Source organism: Plectrocnemia conspersa, unplaced genomic scaffold, assembly GCF_051122295.1.
Source record: "Plectrocnemia conspersa isolate PC_06_02 unplaced genomic scaffold, ASM5112229v1 ptg000013l, whole genome shotgun sequence".
Taxonomy (NCBI): domain Eukaryota; kingdom Metazoa; phylum Arthropoda; class Insecta; order Trichoptera; family Polycentropodidae; genus Plectrocnemia; species Plectrocnemia conspersa.
This window is the reverse complement of record NW_028277177.1, coordinates 22,124,773-22,144,910: the sequence shown is the minus strand read 5'-3', so window position 1 is coordinate 22,144,910 and position 20,138 is coordinate 22,124,773. Positions and strand designations below refer to the sequence as shown.

General features: G+C 33.3%; 2 protein-coding genes across 2 annotated transcripts in view; both read right to left on the bottom strand.

The window, feature by feature from the left end:
• LOC148227606 (tyrosine-protein kinase-like otk) overlaps positions 1 to 14,072 on the bottom strand; it is a 42,912-nt gene extending 28,840 nt beyond the window's left edge. Inside the window, exon 1 of the mRNA XM_088202050.1 lies at positions 13,800 to 14,072. Within this exon, the coding sequence (XP_088058176.1) occupies positions 13,800 to 13,995 (196 nt within the window). The 5' untranslated portion in view covers positions 13,996 to 14,072. The remainder of the gene's footprint in view (positions 1 to 13,799) is intronic.
• A 3,836-nt stretch (positions 14,073 to 17,908) lies between these two features.
• On the bottom strand, positions 17,909 to 19,596 carry Dhps (Deoxyhypusine synthase). The gene is made up of 4 exons (XM_088201123.1): positions 19,081 to 19,596; positions 18,638 to 18,786; positions 18,444 to 18,570; positions 17,909 to 18,382 (listed from the first exon to the last, which is right to left on the bottom strand). Exons 1-4 carry the CDS (start codon positions 19,416 to 19,418, stop codon positions 17,920 to 17,922), a joined length of 1,077 nt encoding a protein of 358 aa, XP_088057249.1. The 5' UTR covers positions 19,419 to 19,596; the 3' UTR covers positions 17,909 to 17,919.
• Between the last annotated feature and the right edge of the window lie 542 nt (positions 19,597 to 20,138).

The window sequence follows — 20,138 nt, the reverse complement described above, 5'->3', positions numbered from 1 at the left end:
AGCGGGCTTCGTCAATGGAATAAAGAAGCACCTTCATGAATTAGCAAATAAATTATTGTATTAGTCTTTTTAGTGTTTGTTTCGTATGTATGTTTTGATTAAATATGTTTAGTGTATAAATATTAGCTATATTAGCTAAAGGAATTAATAAAAATAATAAATAAATAGAGAGTTTAATTAAATTTGTTCAAATTCACAGAGTACCATTTAAAAGCTACTTAATAAAAACAGTCATAACACGCTGCCGGCTTCCAGCTATAAAACCACAACGCTATTTTTGATAATGCCGTATCCTTAAAAAAAGGAGTCCTTTTACGACACACCAGCCGCCCCTTTATTTCGGCGTTCTTATCGATTATTTCGTCTGGGTAAAAATGCCTCGCCATTTCGATTTTATATCTTTTTTATTGCTCGCGGGGATGTGGCATTTTAATCCCGAACCCCCGCTGGCACCTTCCTTGTACCGTATAACACAATGCATTTACAACCCTGGGCAAGCGCTTTATTATATTAAAATAACGATATTAAATATTTTTACGAGCTCGCGCAAGTCGATAAGAACTCGTTTTCATATTTGCTTCCTGCACGTATATAAATATTTTTAATTATGCCGCAATAACTTGCGGGACTCGCTGGATATAATTACGCGGTTTTTGCAAGAACGTGTCCCGAATTTTAATATGCTCCAGTCTGTAATTAAGGCTTGCTTGGCATGGTGAAGGAGATACATGTTCATAAAGCGTCGTTTTAATAACGCGTCGTTGAAAATGCCACTCAGAGTGATGATCCTCTGACGTTTTAAAACCTCATAAGTGAAGCTTGAAAGGGTGGGTGCTTGAAAGGCACACTATCGCTGGCGAAATCGACTTATAAACATGGCATGTGATTTTAGCATTAGAGAGGCATTGGCGTTAAAGTATTTTATATCTTCGGCATAATGTATTTGTCACCAATATTTCCACGAAAACCGATTAACAATCGTGCTCGGATGACGTTTAAATAGTTTGTATGGTTTATATCAACTTGTGTCATAAAATATTAAGCACGCATTTTCGTAAAAATCAGTAGAAAGCGACATTCAAAATAGGTTCTTTGTGAATCATTTTGAAGCACCCAAAAACAAGGCAATGTCCAGACTTTAATATTATTACTTTATTTATTTATGATCTTCGATAGACGCCTAGAAAATAATTGGCATTATTTCGTGCATTGAATATTATTATTTCGCTATCATCGTGAAGCGACCACAATGGTTTCGCCTATAATGTTTTACCCGGGAGATAATTGTTTTTTTTAATAGTAAGGACATTTGTCTAATTTAGATTTTCTCTTAATTGTCCAAGCTACTTATACAAAAACGTATAAATGACACTTTAGCACTCAGGATACATACTCGAAAAGAGCGATTGATTAAGGCCAGAGCCCTCTAGGCTCTTGAGGGCTCTTCTACTCTACATAATCTGTATCAATCTGTACTTTTGCTCATTCGACACCGTCACTCAATACTGACAGCAACATTTGATTTATATATCGTTATTTTTATAGTTGTGCAATAAATCTAGATAGCAAATAGTTCTTCCGGTGTTAACTGGCGGAACAAGTCACACAACCCAGCATACAAACTCGAAATAAGAATACAGAAAAATATTGTACATACTTATTAATGAAATACAAGGTACTAATTTATAACAAGAGGAAACTGAAACGGACGATTTAATTGTTATTTTATTGTTAAGTACAATCGAGTTGGTATCTGGAAAAAATATAAATTTTGATACACCTGCACTTGTCACGTGCGGGATCGCCGAATGTCATTAGGTAATAAATAACTATTTATTGCTGTAAACAGAGAAGTGTGTAATTATATTTAAATTTATATTAGGTATATTATTATTAAAAATAAAATGGTTGAGCTTTCACATTATGATTTGCATGCTCATAATATCATAAATTTTATTATATATATATATACAGTTTAAGAATAGTTTTTATCAACCCTTGGTTTACATACAATAAATATTGTTTTAAAAAAGTATTCAATGTTTCGCAATTAATTATTTAGCAAACAGCAATTTAAAGTATATAAATATTTAACGACTGACAATGTGCAATATTTTACCTAGCATTAAATATATATGACGTAATTTGCAATTTATTATGTTGACAAAATATTGTTGGAAAAAGTTCATGAAGTACATCATAAATAACACAGCTAATGCCAATACTTATTCACATTACTTAAATTAACACTGAAACAAAGTTTTAATAAACACAAACGTGTTAATTTTCTGTAATCTATTTATTATCTATTAACTATTTTACATATTTCATATTCCAAATAATATTATAAAGCATATTGATAATTATTATTACATAATAACATTTAAGCAACAGTAATCCCATCCATCCAGATTTGCATTCATACAGTTTATCGCTAAATTCTCTCGTATTTCCAATCGATAAAGTCCTATTCTGATCGTGCATGCGCTTCACCGTCCAACTTTGAGGTTGTGATTATTTGATGATGCAGACTAGTCTGAGGGGGGGGGGGGGGTTGAGCAAATCTAGTCCGAAAATAGATAGCCAAGTGCATATCTAATTTCAAACACTGCCTTCAAACAAGCACTCGAACCTCTAAGGGGTCGTATATTTATATTCTAGGCATAAGCTACCTGATTGACCTGCCACATAGTGACTCACAGTCCGGTCAAGATACATATTTAATCAGCGACATGCAAATGGGTGTACCGCTTGAGGAAATCACGTATTCGAGATAATTATTGTTGTGCATTAAGTGCTCAAATGGGCGATTTATTAAACGGTTTGTGATTTTATTCAGGACAGGGTGGTCTCGAATTGTTAACCTTTTGAATGCCACGAGCTCCAACGAGATGCCGTGCACGTGCCGGTACGTGAGCAAATTTGGTGTCGCTATTTGAGATGAAATTCTATTTTTTCGGTTTATATTCCAGAGATGCTCTGTCTCTATTATATATGGGATAAAGTTCATTTTTTTAGAAAAATTATATTATGTACTGTGAAGAATGCTTTAATCGATTCAAGCGAGAATAATGTAGTCAACGTCTCATAAAAACGATAATATGGCTAAAATTTAAAAAAATACGACGGTTCACTTCTTTATCTGATATTGGTAATCATGCGTCGCATTTCTCTATCTTTTTGATATCTTTAATTAGTGAAAAAAAGTGGACCAGCAAATTTACAAATAAATGCGAAGTTGAGATTTATGAAGCGAAATCAGATTCAGTATTATCATCCAATTGAGTGCCACTCAACCTTTCTAAAAAATAATACAAATTTTTTACATAATAATTTCTATATATAAAAGTTTTTTTTATGACATGAGAGTTCCTACATTATACGCGTATATATTTGCACAGTAGAAAGCGACCATCGAACAAAGGTGCTTTGCTAAACAAAAACACGAGTGAAAACGTATTTTGAAACACCTTAGATTTTAAGAGCGACTAAGCTAACGATATCGAAAATTATTATCGTTATTAACCGTAAAAATAATTTATATTGTTTCGTGCATCGAATATACTGCTAAACGAATGTAGCTACAATTGACGCCTACAAAATGAACACCAGTACCGCACTAATTCTCACAATAATTCTCGAGAAAAATACAAAATGATAATTTCTCTAAAATTTCATGAAATGCTTTTTTTGTTAAGCATTAAATTTATATAAATATTTTTAAATGGTTTACAACCGCTGAATTTAAAAAAAGTAGTTTTAAAAATTGCAATGGTTAAATCAGCTAAATTCATATTACATATCAGATTTCCGATTAGCACCCAGAAAATATTGTTTCACAATATAAGTTTAACGATTGACTCGATTAACAAATATTTTATTTCGCAAACAAAATATTAAAAATGCAAGGATCAATAACTTAATAAGGAAAATGAAAGAGTCAATGTTTTCATATAAATGCTATAAATATCATACGATAAGATGTTCTCATTTTTTGCAAAATATGAGTGAAAATACAATAGACCATTAATTAAACATACATTAAATATTTTAATCAGAATTATGAAAATATTTCACATAAGAATTTTAAATAAATTAATAATGTAATAATTATGTACTGGAATGTTTTATTAAATGTTCAACCATTCGCGTTCATTTATATTTTAGTTATTACCTCTAATATATTATATCCCGAAAATATGTCATTTCAGTAAAATCATATCGGAATACATAATTTCACTGACAAGAGTTAGCACACACACACAGATCTGTCCGAGATTCGCCACAGATGCAAACTGACTGAACTCGGACATACGACTTATCGGGCATCAGATTTACGTGTTTTTAGGTGATTCTGCATTTCAACTAAACAAGCATATTATGAAGCCCTATCTCTACCGTACTAAAAGAATAACTAATAACTAACACACGAATTTAGTTTACAATATATGATGTCTTACTGTCTTTGATAAAAAAAATGTCAAAAAATAGTGACCGATGGCGGCAGCATTGGCGCAAATTAATAAAGGCGATTTAATAAAATCACTTAAGGGAAAAATTTTAACTAGAAATACTGGAAGTGGAAACCATCGTGTGCGGGTGCTCGGATCCGTTTGTTTTGAGCACGGACAGCGGACAGACAAATCTGTGTCTTTTCTCACCACACACGATCGGATTTGTCTGCCAGGCACCCGCGACGGACAGATCCGTGGGTGTATGGCCCGCTCTAAACGTTCAATTGCATACTTTTAAAAAAAAATCAGTTTACACCGATTAAAATCTTTAAGAAAACTTTTAATCTAAGTTATTTAAATCAACTAATTATCAGAATAGTGATTATTTTCGATGAACATAGTTTTTCTATTTATTTTATTTGAATCGCATTTATTTTTTTACTTGATAATTCCTGTACGCCACCAACTAATTTTGCTTAAAAAATAATTGTATGACTATGTAGTTGTTTATATTCCGTATATACGTGTAATACAGTTTCACTGATAATTACCAGTGAAATCGATAGTTAGATACATTTTTACTGGCTAGTTAGTGAAATTATATTTCTTCAAGTGAAAATTTAAATTCATTGAAAAATAGACATGCACTGTAACATATATAATATACAGAGATATATGTATATACATATATAATTTTGCCATGTGGTTGGTAGTTCAACACCATTTTAAAAGTTTGACATCATAAAAAAATATTTTATTTAGAGCTGCTTTCTAGCAATCATTTCATCTCTACCTGAGTCGCGCATGAATGACAACGTATTATCTTTAGGAGTCTAGACTAACCATTTTTATTAATGATATACCTGGAATATAAGTGACTGTCCTAAATATGCACTTGCTTTATTTTGCAACTGCGCCTTTTCTTAATGCATATACAATGAGCTCAAAATATGGGACGTCTTCAAAATATCCATACATTCGACACTCTTGACACATGCGCGCATGTTGCAAATTTCTCGTTTATATACAGAGACGTGCTGCGAATGTGTGCATTACATATGCGAAGTAGGTTCTGCAGTGGTAGCGATGAAAACTAAATACTTGATATATTCATGAAAATCTATTGAACCTATTTTGATGCATAGCGTTAAATTTGAGCCTCTTTCAAAACTACCGAAGAATGCGGATAACAGCGCATAAATATGACACCGCTTAATTCCAGTGTTTAAATTCAATAATAATACCAGCAATAGGATGTATCCTCGTCGTACACTTTTATAATGCATTTTTCGGTTGGCGATAATGAAGGGTGTTTTTTTACTAGACTTGCGGGTACTTACATCTAAAATTAGTTCGATATGTCGCCACTCATCTGATTACGCCATTTTTAATTGGATGGAAGTAACGATACAACGAGCAAACAAAGGACCTCCACCCCCCGTCTACCAATCCACTTTTTACTCATTTGGGGTTCACGGCGCGCTATCTCGAGTATCATTTTTGCAGCTAAGCGCCGACGGTGAGTAGTCAGCTTTCGGGCGTCGGGAAAGCCAGACGGGGGCTTTTTATGACTTTAGCTATTTGGCGAGGAGTGGGGGCGCTGGTTCGTTTCCGGGAAACGTTTAGTCATTGGCAGTTTGCGAAAAAACACAAAAGACCCATACCGGTTTGGCGAAATTAAATTTCAAGACGATCGCCGTCGATCAAACGTGACGGCGTCCTCTCTACGCCGGACCCTTTGACGAGCTTTCATGGGAAAACACGTACGCGATTCACAGATAATTCAGAATGGAAATGGAATAATATAAAAACAACAAAGCTGCTTCTCAAACGTTCAATATATAAGGTTAGTATTGGGATTTAAAAAAAAATATTTATTGTGAATCTTCCTTTGCAACATGACGCGCTAGTTAGCCCAATGCGTTACAACGGAGTAAATAAAATCATCAATTACTAGTGAGAAACAAGTTTGATTAATTTAGAATTAATATTACAATCAACATATAATTGTTCATCAAAATTTTCATCCGTGAAATTAGGAAAATCTAGAAAAACCTAATCTATGAATATCGATTGAAATTATAATTATATATTAATCACAAATTTCGATCTCCCGGATTACATTATAAATTAAAAACAGTAGTTCCAAAAATGGCATTTAAAAAAATAATTTCGGGATAGATTCAAGACTGTTTTTTTATATTTCTCTTTAAGTATAACCCGATAATTTTTGGTTTAAAATCAGGGACGTAATTTCAACTTTCACCAGGGGGGGAGGAAAATTCGACAGTTTGAAGTCGTTTTTTAATATTTTGATTTTATTAAGATTCATTGCATAGCTCCACAGCAGAATCAACTTTTATGGGTAAAACATTTCAAACTTAGTCAAGTTCAAGGATGTACAAAATTGGTGAGGCCTTATAATCAAAGAAGAAAATTAGTTTTTATTTTCTCCTATAAAAAAAAAAGATTTTTGTGACAATGGTTGTTCGTGAAATAAGGCATTAATTTGAATTAGTAACATATGATCAGCGGACGAGGCACCACCGGTAGTTGTCTTTCCGTCAAGGTCCGCCAAAGAACGTGCTCCCCTAAGCCACTGTCACGTCTAGTTTTGGCCATATATAAATAGGCGCAATGTTATCCGTTTTCATTTCACACAAGTGTACTTGTGAAAGCTGCTGGTAAGGAATATACACAATCCGAAGATACTGGAATAACTTCGTTTTTATGTGCCACCTAATTAACAGCGCTTCCCGAATATTGTTTGAAGTAACGCTTGCAAGAGTATTGGACAACTCCCCATTACCACAGCTATCGAAATTTTAACCACCTGTCAGATAGTAATAATTTATGCTCATCTAGGTGCTCGCAATTGGTGGACATAATATAATTATATAATTAATAAAAAATATTTGGCGTAAAGCTGTTATGACCTGCACATCAATGTAAATAAAAAATATAAGGAAAAGTCTCGACATCCTGATTAGAAATCTTGACAAGAGGTCAAGTCTTTAAAATCATTTACCGGTCATGACCGAGTTCTTATCTTTGAATTCTTATCTCAAAAATCAGCATTTTTTTTGAGAAAATACCAATATTTTTAAACGTTTTATAACTGCTGCATAGGAAAGAGTGGGTCTGTGCCAGACATTTTTGAGTGATTTTTAAAATAGTACTTAGAAATTATTATTTAATTATAATTCCTATCGATCAACACAGATTGAGTTTTAATAGATGTTCCAAATCTGACGGTTGAATATCGTGATAATTTATTAAAATAAAGTCTGGTCGTAGATATTAGGTATGAAACAATATATAATAAAGATTTACTTCAGCTCATAGAGAATATCAAATATGTACATAGTATATACATAATATATAGATTAATACAAACATACATTTCACTTTCTGAAGAACCGCCATCCGATATGTGAATGTATGTTAATATATAAATGGCTCTCTCAAACTAATCAAAATGGTATTTGTACGTATGGGTCGCTTCTAATCTCCTGTACAGTTAAGTTAAAGAAATTTGGAGTCTAACGTGGGATTTGATCCCTCGGACTTTTACGTTTATTTATGTACTATTATTACATCTCGTGCTTACTACGTACGAGCATAATTAAGATAAGAAAAAATATTTCCAACTGCATTAAACTTTCTTACTATATTGCTCCCAAAATGGGGATTACGAAATTCCAAACGGTTATTAACCAGAGAATAATGCACACCGTAAACTTTTGCTAGATTCTGCGAGATATATCGCCACTCTCAACTATTAAATTGGTCAACTTTTGTGCTAGACATTATGGTTCGCGGAGCTGCTCGCTCAACCACATAAAATACCATTTTACGATGCCCTAACATTTCACATTATGCGAACCAACGCCAAAGTCCTCTCCTAATAATTCTAAAACAAGCCAGAATACACCTCAGCGAACTTACTATACGTTAAACTAATCTTATTTATAACAATCAGATGTAATCGCAAGTTCACAATTAACTAGCAGTTTATTGCATATTTTTTGGAGACAGCAACTACGTCGCTCGTTGTTTTGATTATAAACGTTCGTTCAAGAATCTCGCTGGCAGCTCACTTCTCGACGTTTAACGTCGTTATGAGCAAACAAAACCCGAGTTTATGAATCGAGACGAGTTCGCGGCCGTGTTTATTCAGAGTTGTTGATCCTGTGTGCGTTCTGCGTTTTACCTCCATCCTTTGATGTTTAGCTGCTTCTGTTGCTAATGGCACAGTCAAACAACAAAGGGCGAGAATAGGTGGCATAATCGCTAAATAAAGCAATAGTACTATTACTTTTTGATCTTTCGCAGGAAACTCTGGAGTTTTATCGTGGACATTTACACGCCGATTTCTTTGTGCCACCAAAACGAAAATAGATTTACTGGCGATGCACATGTGGTCTTCGGCTCTTTGTCGGCTGCCTCAAAGTCCAAGAAAACGGACGCTGCTGTGGCTGCTTTACGGCGTCGTTGGGAGGTCCTTCGGTTGTATTTCGGGAGAATGGTTTATATAAATCCACCGGGTCTGATTGGTCCGGTGAAAAAGTGTAATATGGTCTGAGACAGAAACGAATCATCGCGGAGAACATGCATATGTGTTATATCGTCTAATCCGAGGGTTATAAATCTGTGTCGTAGACGTCAACAAGTGACGTAGACACTTTTCCAACCATTAAAGAAAGATTGCTCATCTTTCTAAAGAAGTGACTCGTAAAAGGAGTAAATAAGTATTAAACTCTTTATCTTAATCATAGGTGATCCATAAGCTACCCAACTAGAATAAAACCAACGATCAGTTGGACAGACTATAAACTTCAATGGTCTTATAAACGAAGTGCACTTTTAATGATTTCACAATGCTCATATCTTAAATTATTATTAAGACATTTTACTAACTGGGATTTTGCGCTGCTTCAAAGCTGCGAAGTTTTATTGGTAAAAAATGTAAAATTGATACGACACCCGCCCTAACGACCCTGTCGTAATCCTCGAATCGTCAATTAGGTATTTTTATCGTCTTCGTCGAGCTTAATGATTATGTAAATATTTTATGCAAGCTTTACATCTTCCGATTGGAACTGGAGGCGAATGCTTTTTAAAACGACTTTAACGATTCTCAACCGGTAATGACTTTTTTCTGCACAGTATGACATCTATAAACTCGAAACACCAATGAGTACAAGTAGTATAAAAATAACTTACAAAGGTTAATTAGTACTTTTTAATGCAGAATGAAATAATTTATAAGTAAATTGATAACATTTAGTTAAATCTGATACTTCAAACATAGTACGCATGTAATTAGATAAATCATCTGCCGAATGCATGCATTAATAAGCTCTAGTAGTGTTTTTGGAACTAAGCCAAATGTCATTGCTGACAGTTGCGAAACGTCATGTATATTGTTATTGAAGGGTCCAAATGTTTTGCTCTTAAAAATAATGGTTTATGTATTTATACTTTATCTGGTGGTGTAACTGATGCCAGGAGATTGGCAGATATATTGCAATTTATCGAAATTAAATAATTATTAACGATAAAGTTTTTCATGTAACTGTTGGGACAGATTAGTGGCAGCGAGCGAGTGTTGTTCATAACAATGAACACCCCATGAATAAATCTCTGCAACGAATCATGGAGTGTTCACTGTTCTGATCAAATCTTTCTTGCACCTAAACTGTCCAAAATACCTGTTCATAAAATTAGTACGTCGTCAAATTTATAGTTCTAAACTTTTTTGGCAACGTAAATGAAGACGAACATCATTGTAGTTAAGGATTGATTTATTTTTGGTGATGCCCCTTAGTATCTCGTATCGGGTGCCTTGTTCATCAATTCAACTTGTAATTATAACTATTCGATACAATAAATAATACTAAAGCGGCCCAATCTGTGTGTAATTTTCACCTATCACTATCCGTCCGATTATTAAAAATAAATTATTTTGAGAAGTGGTCCTTTGGTGCAAACTGATGGCAAACAAAAAAAGTTGGGACGCCCTGTGTTAAAGAACATTATCGTGCGCCGATGTCAAGAAAAATATATGTAATCGTGGCTCAACAGATTGTTGACACCTCCCCCTTAGCATCATTGAGTACACGCTACGTCGAGAATACAATGAATTGTAACGCAACGCTCCTAGAAAAAAGGAGCTATGCTACAAATAATGATACGATCTGTATCTGAGGATATCCGAAGAATTTTCTTAGAATCCTTTCTAACAACAAGGAGTACTTTGCTTCGCTGTGATTCTATATAATGTAGTAACGCTACATAAAACAGATGTCTTTAATAAATACTGGAAATAATAATTATAAGATTTAATATATTAAGAAAATTGAATGTACATATGTATGTATATACGGACAATAGATTACCACATCAAATCGTGTTCTTGTAAATGTTGTATTGTCAAGTCGACTATCGAATTTTCCGGCTCATTCAATCCAAGCAAATCAACGCTGACCTTGCAAACAAATTAACAGATTCTCAAATCACAATCTGAGGAACTTGAAAGCCACTGATGACTGACTGGTCCACCAACGCCGAATATTATCATATGCAAACAAACAGATCGCGTGTTTTATATCGTCTGATCAATCTTTTTTATTGAAAAAATCCAGCAAATCTATTTATAGACGTAGCAGACCGGCAGTAATTATGCCGTAACTTAATTATTTGAGAAGCGCCGATCTCACGCGAGCGCAAGGTCGTTACGCTTCGCATTGCAGAAATTCGGCAAAGATCAGTGCCCTCTATAGAGTGAAAAAATGCAGCATTTAATATTATTTGAATATGATTATCTCTTGCCCACGTCCGATAAACTTGTGTGATGTCAGATGTATTCAATAATAAGTAAAATAGCTGGGAATACAAGGATACCAAGTGACTAAATCAAATTTCCTCTTGAGATATTGGAGAATGAAATATATTGTATAAGGCAGAATTATAGTATAATCCTTAGATAAAAAAATTATGCAATATTAAAATTAACATACAGAGGATTTACGAAAAATGTTAACTACGCGGTTTACCATGAAACAATTGGATACCCCAAGAAGAGTTATAATATTCTCTAATAACACCGTTTGAAAACTACTAGAATATATAGAATCAGCCAGTGAAGAACATTTTAACTGCACATGTGACAAATATATATTTTATAGCAACATATGTTTAGCTACATGTTATGCATGCCATATATTTTTTAATTTAGCTCTGTAGGATCGCACATTTTATATCGACATGAATTTATAGGGAAAAAATATTTTTCTGTTTTATTAACCTGCGAAAGAATTAAGCAAGACAATATTTCACTGAAAGTATGTTGATATTTCAATTTATGTATTGTATGACATTAAAAAAATGTTCAAATTCCTTCATCTACCATTAAACAGAAAACATAAATGGAGTTAAGCGAGTATAAAATGATAATTGGTGATGCCCCTTAGTATCTCGTACAGGACTGTAGAGTCGGAGTCGACTCAGACTCCTCTTATAAGTATATTTCATTGATTTCGCAACGCAAGGGCGTGTTCCGGCGCGAAAAACTGAAGTTTATCAATGCGTAATGTATTTTATTTTATGATAAACTTGCTTATATCTCATGATAAAATTGCTTACACTCAAAAATAAACAATTATATTCCTTAGCTTTTTGGTATCTGTTCTAATGGTAAAGTTATTTCATGATACTAGGTTTTTATATAATCGATCCATATTTTAAGGTGTCATATAAAAGTAATATAAAGTGTGATCATAAAATATATAATTTCACATCATAGTATCGCTTGTAGATTTTTTACTTATGAGTACAATTCCCAATAAGCCCAGTTCCACAATCAATCAAAATTATATTGTAGAGATGAAGAATAGATAATCACTCTATGAAATCGGTAGCATGTACAACAATGTACAAAGGACGTTTCTCAAAGAAAAACGAATTTCATTAGTACCTCAGAATTATTCACTTTATTATAAGTCAAATATGTATATGTGACATCTTTGACTGAAAACTGGTGATAGTAGAACTCTTAAATCCGCGTTGTTGAAAAGTCGTTAATGAATAAAAATACCGTATTTCCTCAAATATAAATTTGAGACCTATTTATATTTTTAAATAACAGCATGATAATGAACGATCACCCTCGAATCTCATCTTGCGAGTGAATGTGGTTTCACAAATCATTCCTGGGATCAGTGAGGATTTTTTAAAAATACATACATACATATATGATATTTTTTGTGAACTGAAGGAATTCGTTATAAAATATTTTTTAATACGAACTAGTTAAGAGTTAAATTAAGTATAACAGTAGTCATCCGTGAGATTAAGAAAATCTAGGAAAACCTAATTCATGGTGATTGATCGGAATTATAATTATGTAATATATTCCGATCTCCAAGTCATGATAGAAATGTAAAAAAACATTAGGATCCATATGGGATTTGAACCCAGGTTTTTCAGGTAATAGTCACCGATTTATAACATTATTCTAACGTACTGCTTAGGTTAGGTTCAGGTTGACAGGGTAGGCCTATATGTTTGTACCCGGTTTATAATTGAGGCTGGCTAATACCGTTTTTTTTTCGATTAAATACGGTATGTATATCTAAAATGATTTTTAGTTTTACCTTTCAATAATAATCACTGAAATTTTCTTTTCTTATGCATTATATTGTAATAATCCAGAAGAAAATAAATAGTATTAGAAGAAAAATATACTTTTGGGATTTGTAAACATCAACGTTAAGGATTATGAAGAAGTATTTTTGATTTTAGTTAATTCAAAGGGGAGAAAAAGTGCATTTGAAATACCATTTTCAGATTGTACACCATCTAAACGAGAATAATTCACATAGTTGTAAAATGTTAATAAAACAGATTAAAATTCAGTAGATTTAACCAAATTATAAGTGAAGCTTTAAATTAAAAATAATAATTTTGAACTAAAATAGCAAAATGATTGAGAGCCACTTGTAGAATTAAATCGCGAGCTTTTGAAATAAAACAACATTTTTTTTTAAATATACCAAGTTGATCTAGTTACTCGATTAATTAAATGTTATTGCCAAATAATAATAAAAAATATTTGAAAAGCTATCTGTCATGCGTATTGTTTTGGCCAAAATATGGTCGTTATTCGTCATGATATAAAATATTCAAGTGTCGAATTTTGACGGTTACCGGCTTTCGATTCGGAATCGCATCGCCGGCGCATCTAGACGGCGGCGAATTTTAATTAATGCGAAGGACCCTCTCCTTTATGTGTGCATAAAAAAAACAAGAGCGGGAGCAAGCGAGACGGAACGAGATACTCACACGCGAGAGCGAGCGGGACGAGGATACCGGCGCGCTTTTTGCACGCCATGGCGGAAGCAGTGCCGGCGACCTTCGCAGGAGTCAGCGGCAGTGACGGCGGCGACCGACGGCGACCGACGGCGCAGAGAAACGCACACGCCAACCCCGCGCCGGCCACGAGGCGACTGTCGCGATACTGCCATAGGACGGCGAGCATAGGACGGGCGGCTCGGACGGGCTCGGGCGCACTCGGGAGCTTTCGGCGCCTCCCCTACAGCGATGCTCCACTGCACTTGTGTGGATTGTGTGGACTGTGGATGCGTTTTGATGCTGCAGTTGGTCGATAGGCGGCGCGCTGGTGCTTTTGCACCATACCTCGATTTACGGCCTAGATGCGTTCCTGTAAATGTAAAGCAAAACTCCGTATAACAAAGCATTCGATTTTTATTCAAAGTACCCTTTCTAACGACTATAATTACGCACAGGAGCCTCCTATCGAGGACCTGTACCACAGAGCCTGCGTCTTCTGGATGTTTAACACCACTGGAGCCCTCTATTGACTGCATCCTCAGATTCACAACTTTTACAGAAAACAAAAAAAGAATAATTTAAAAATATACTTTATTTGACAAGTTTTATGCTTAGATGTACATAAACATGTAAAGTGTCAAATCGTCCTCCTATAAGAAGGATTGTGTTCCGCAAAAATATTGTCCTCCCTTGTCCTCCTTTAACAAAAATTTCAGTAATGACCTTTTTATTTTTAGTGCCCTTTTTTGATATTTTCAAAATCTGGTCACCTTAGTTTGATAAGTATATGACATTATAAGACTTGACTAAAAATACAATATGTACGATAGAAATAATATAAAATATAAACCAAATTGGACATGGATCATTTTTACAAAAAAGCAGTAAACATATTATATTTTTTAAATAAATCATTATTTATTGTAAATTTGTTTTATATCAAGTGGCCGATTTTTACTTGATTAAAAATGGACCGTGATTGGAATTAAAAAAACTTTTAGAAATAGAAATTAAAATAAATTAAAAAGTGTTTTTAAGCTTATACAAGAAATAAAAAATCGTAATATTTAAAATAGCGTAGAAAATAAAGTAAAGAAGTTAAAAATAATAAAAAAACTGAAATTATTTTTTTTACACACTTTTATATATGTAAAGAAATTCTTGCGGCCTCTGACTGGCAGATTTTTTCATCCTTTTTTGTTCGTGTTTAAACTGAAACACAATAAATATTGATTTGGAATTTGGCGAGGGTACTGTTAGTCAGAGAACTATATGTTGATATTAACAATGTAAATGAGCTTCGCGACTTACTACACACAACTGTTCGGATACTCGCAGTAGACTAAGAGGTTCCTCCTGCGACCGTTTCAGACATCTAGTTTCCATATAAAAGGTGGAAAATGGACAAATGGGTACTGCACGAATTTACCGAAAGACAAAAAAAAGCGTTTCGTAATCTGTTCTCTAAAACAACAAGGAACCATTACTTGCGGTGAGAAAAACATATTTGGGATAACCATAAGATTTCAGTACAATTATTAGACCGTAAATAAATTTCAAAACAAACCCCGAAACCAAGTTTGCACCCGAAAAAAATATTAAGACAGTATGATATTCTGAGAGAATAGTTCATAGTTGGCTTCTCAAACCAGTCGAGAACATTACAGCGGAATAATATTGTAGGGAAATTAAAAATATGCATTAAAAATTAACCATTAATCATCCGATGCTGTACGAAAACTTTGAGCAAAAATGCTCTTTGATAAGTTGCGAGACCTCATACTCATTACTGCTGAAAAATTAATTGAACTGGTATTGAAAATTTTGCCGCATTCTCCATATTGCCCTGAACTTTGTCCTAAAGATGATCACATTGTTAAATATAGTTCTTTCACATTCAAAATTCAATAATCATTATGTATTATGTAAAGTTGTATTTATCGGGTTGCTTTACTTCTGGATAGTGTCGCGTCTTTCTTAAATTTTTATCAACAAATAAATGTGAATCATGTTTTACCAAAAACGTGTTATTTCCCATAAATATACAACAAATTATTGCTTTAATTTTTTAAACTGAAGGGGGTGGGGGCATTTATTTTTAAGTTTTATTATGGCCAAAACTTGACGGTATTCTGGTAATACTGACGTGACGGACACATTTTCTTGGCTACTTTTGGCGGGTTCGCAACGCCGGTGCGGCTTCGTGCACCGTCCACTTATTATTATATAAACAACATGTAAACGTAACTATATTTAAATAAAATACTACGGCAGCGGCTAAATCTGTTTATAATTACCACCCGTCGGCAATAAACCTAACTTATTTATGTATGTATCCTATTTTATTTTGCCAGTGTTGTTCATTTTCATATTCTAAACTCTTTTTTATTTCACAGTGCTGTGGGCCCTTTGAATGTGGGTTTTTTTTATCTGTAGCCATCAGTTGAGAAACTCTGGTTTATATCAACTACAGAAAGAACGTCACCGCCTATCATAGAAACAGTCTAGGCCTATAGGCCTGGCGACGTAACAGCAGGCCGCCGACGCCGGGGCTCCGCCCTCCACTGGCCAAACCCACATAGAAGGCACCTATAAAGAGGAGCCCATATAAGCGCCTGTAGAATTCAGTCCTTAGAGCTACAACCCCTTTGAAGGGCCAACCAGGAGCCATGGCCACTACGGTCTCCAGAGGATCATCAATGCCAGATAATCACAGCATCAGATGCCGCGTTGCCGAAGTTATGTGACCCTGTATACTGTGTCCTTAATTGTGTTTTAATCTATAAATGTTTTTGTAATACTTTAAAGGCTGAATTGCGTCTCTGGCCTACCTTACCACTTAATCTGAAAATGAGTTACATTAAAAATACAAGACTTTAGGCGCAGAGCGCAAAGCTATGGGTCGTGTCATGAAACAGCTGCCGGCAGGCCTAAATTAGGCAAGAGCGACGAAAAGCACCGAAATCTAATAGTATTGTAGGGCCCTATTTAATATATTTATTTATTCATTCATTATGGCCAAAGCTTGGCGGCGCTCTAATAGCACTGATGAGACGGCGTATGGTGGTCCTCGACGGGAAGACAACGGCCAGTGGTGCCTCGTCCATCGTTCACTCGCATATATTTCAGTAACAAACATGTAAATTATTATCAACTTTTAATAAAATACTGCTACAAAAGCTCAATCTGTGTGAAATTACCATCCGCCCGCGAAAGTATATTTTTATTTGTTAATTCCATTTTACTGTTTAATTAAGCTAGCAATTGAAAAATTAAATTTGCATAAACAAAGATTGAGGTCTGAAATATATGAGAAGCACAATTCCCGTAAATTAGAATCTGGTGATTTGACGATACTATGAATAAGTATTATTGAGTGTGGATTTACTAAAGAAATTTCCTGCGTTGGATAGAAATACCCCAGGGTAACCTATTATCCCGCTATAGGTCGTGTAAAAATCGTTACCAAATAATAGAGAGAATTAAAATCGGAATTTTCACATGAGTGAATATTATTAAAATTTTTCAGATTTTAAACTACAAGAAATCAAAACTTTCCTTACTATGAAAAATATAAGGTTTAGGAATATAAACTTTTTTTACATTTAAAGCAATTGCGAGTATTGTAAAAATTTATATTCTTTAAATATAATATTCAAATAATGCACTGTGGGTAATTTAGTTATCCAATAGAATAATAAAAAATTATATTTTTCGAATTTTTTATTTTTATTTTCACCTTATAATAAAAATGTTTTTATATTGTACTATTTGTTATATTAATTTCTTATATAGTTTTGCAAAATTTATTAAGAGAAAATCTAATACACGAGTCATACTTACATACACAATCAACAGGGTGAAATGTAAATGGCCACACAGGTCAATGGATTAAATTCCAATACCAACTAAATGAAATTCTGATGGCTCAAAATTCCATTTCGCCGATGTGGGAATTTAAACTGACCACACCTACGATTCATTTCAACCTATGAATTAAATTCTAAAATACATACTTAAATATAAAATGCGTAATAAAAAAATAATTAATTATCATAAAAAAGCATTGAATTTTTAGTATAAAATATAAATAATAAAATTAGGTAATAATTTATTTATTAAAATGGTGTTTAGCAAAAGTTTGTCCAACAAGAAGTGGAAATATTAAACTAGCTTCTGCGTAAATTTTTACGGGAGATGCGTCTTTCTTGATTTTCCCCCAAGAAATTGCTTCATCAGGCCGGGCTCCTGAATCGCTTCCGTCAAATTCTGACGCAGTGTTCAAAAATACCGAGAACTCTGCACCATTCCTCATGAGATTTGCGTTGCATATGTGATGTTTTATGACCCCACCGCCTAATATGATCATTCCAGTATTTTTGGCTTTAACTGCCATTGTATTTATTCTTCTTAGATCACTAACAATATCGACGATAAGACCAGGATTTTTGTATGAATGAAAGTACATCATATCACCGAGGCTGCCGTCGGTTAAAGCTGGACTGAAGACAGGAATTTTATTTTTCCACGCCCAATAATGAATTGAATCTTCATCGTTAATTTCTTCACCTAATCTATATAAAGAAATCGATTAAATTAATAAATTTGAATAATTGATAACAAAATATTAAATACCTTGCAATTATTTTCGAAGGCGTCCATAAAACACCCTTTTTTTTTTGTTCTAATAACATTTTATCAAGTAAAGGCATAACCCAATCCTCAAATGCACAATAATTATCATTCGGAACAAGTAAATTACCTAAATAAAATAATTAATATTAATAACAAATAAATCTGTATCTTAGTTTTATAATATAAATACCAACCAATTCTATTAATCCCTCTGTCCCTCAATTCGCTGCCTTTTAAATTAAAATCTCCTAGATAAGTTGACCCCAAACATTTTATAAAGTCTTCTTCGACGCCACCAGCTGTTGTAACAATGCAGTCGACCATTTTGTGTTGAACTAAGAATCTAAATATAAAATAATTTATAATTAATACAAAAAATTTTAGTTAACCACTTTCGGGTAACAATACTTTTTTAAAAAAGGCTCAGAATCTTCTTGTACTGACCCAGTGATATAAAAAAATATGCAGCCGTTGTAAAACATTTACACATATTTGTACAAATTTAATTTTTATCAAAAGAAGACTATGATAAGTTTCTCGTAAATTTGCTGATATTTGAAATGAAATTCACAAAATACTAATTAACGATTTAGCTCGAGCATGACGTTAAGAAGGGGTTAAGAATATACATTTTTACCTTATCGTATCTCGTAATCCGGACGATACCAAATTTGATGTAAATCCTAGAAATATTGTACAATTACTCTTCCTCTTTATAAATTCATCTTCTTCATGCTCATCTAGATCTTCAGAATTCAACGGAATCATTTTACTATCTATCATTTTATTTATTTCATTCACAGCCAGTCCAAAGTTTGTAGCTTGAAATCCAGTGTTTAAATAACTTTCAAGCAAAGAATTATAATCTAAGCCGTTGTTCCAGTCGTATCCTTTTATTATTGGTGTATTTTTAGGTAGATTTTCACTTTTAACTAGTACAGCAGACGCCGCAATGTCAGGTACTTTATTATCCATTTTATTCGGCTGGATTATATATTTTCAAAAGCAAAACAATGCAGGTTATGATTTATTAACTTAATATTGATAAAACAATAATTTACTAATGTATATTTTTTGTAAAACACGTAAAAAGTAGTTCAATGCGCGAGCGAGACAGACATAACCTGGTAAACGTCAAACTGACAGTTACGGTGCAAGGTCTTAACACCGCTAATTACGTCCATTAAAACATATTTATTTTTGCTTTATTTAATACAAATCATTAAATTATTTGCAACAATAATAATACATTAAGATTAAATTAAATTTAAAAAATTATTCATTACAAATTTTTATTAACAATTTTAATACGTTATATTAAAATTATATTTATTCATTTAAAAATATAATTAAAATTTTTAGTTTAATAGTACTGAAGAGTTAAGCATTTTAATTAAAAATCGCTTTCATAATCAGTAGCGAATAAGCACAGATAAAAAATAAGCGCCCGCTTCTGACATATACCCTCCCCCCTATTAATTTTATAATTCATATCAATAATAAAATAATTTGTATCGTTTTCAGTAATGATATCGAAGTTCGTTGCACACTTCTTATTTATTGCATTGCTTAAAATTACGCAGAGTTATTATTATAAAATTGTGTAAAATATCTTTACATATTTACACTTATAATAAAACTAATTTATTAATAAGCAATCTCTGCATTTGACTTTGCGTGGGTAATTTAATTTAA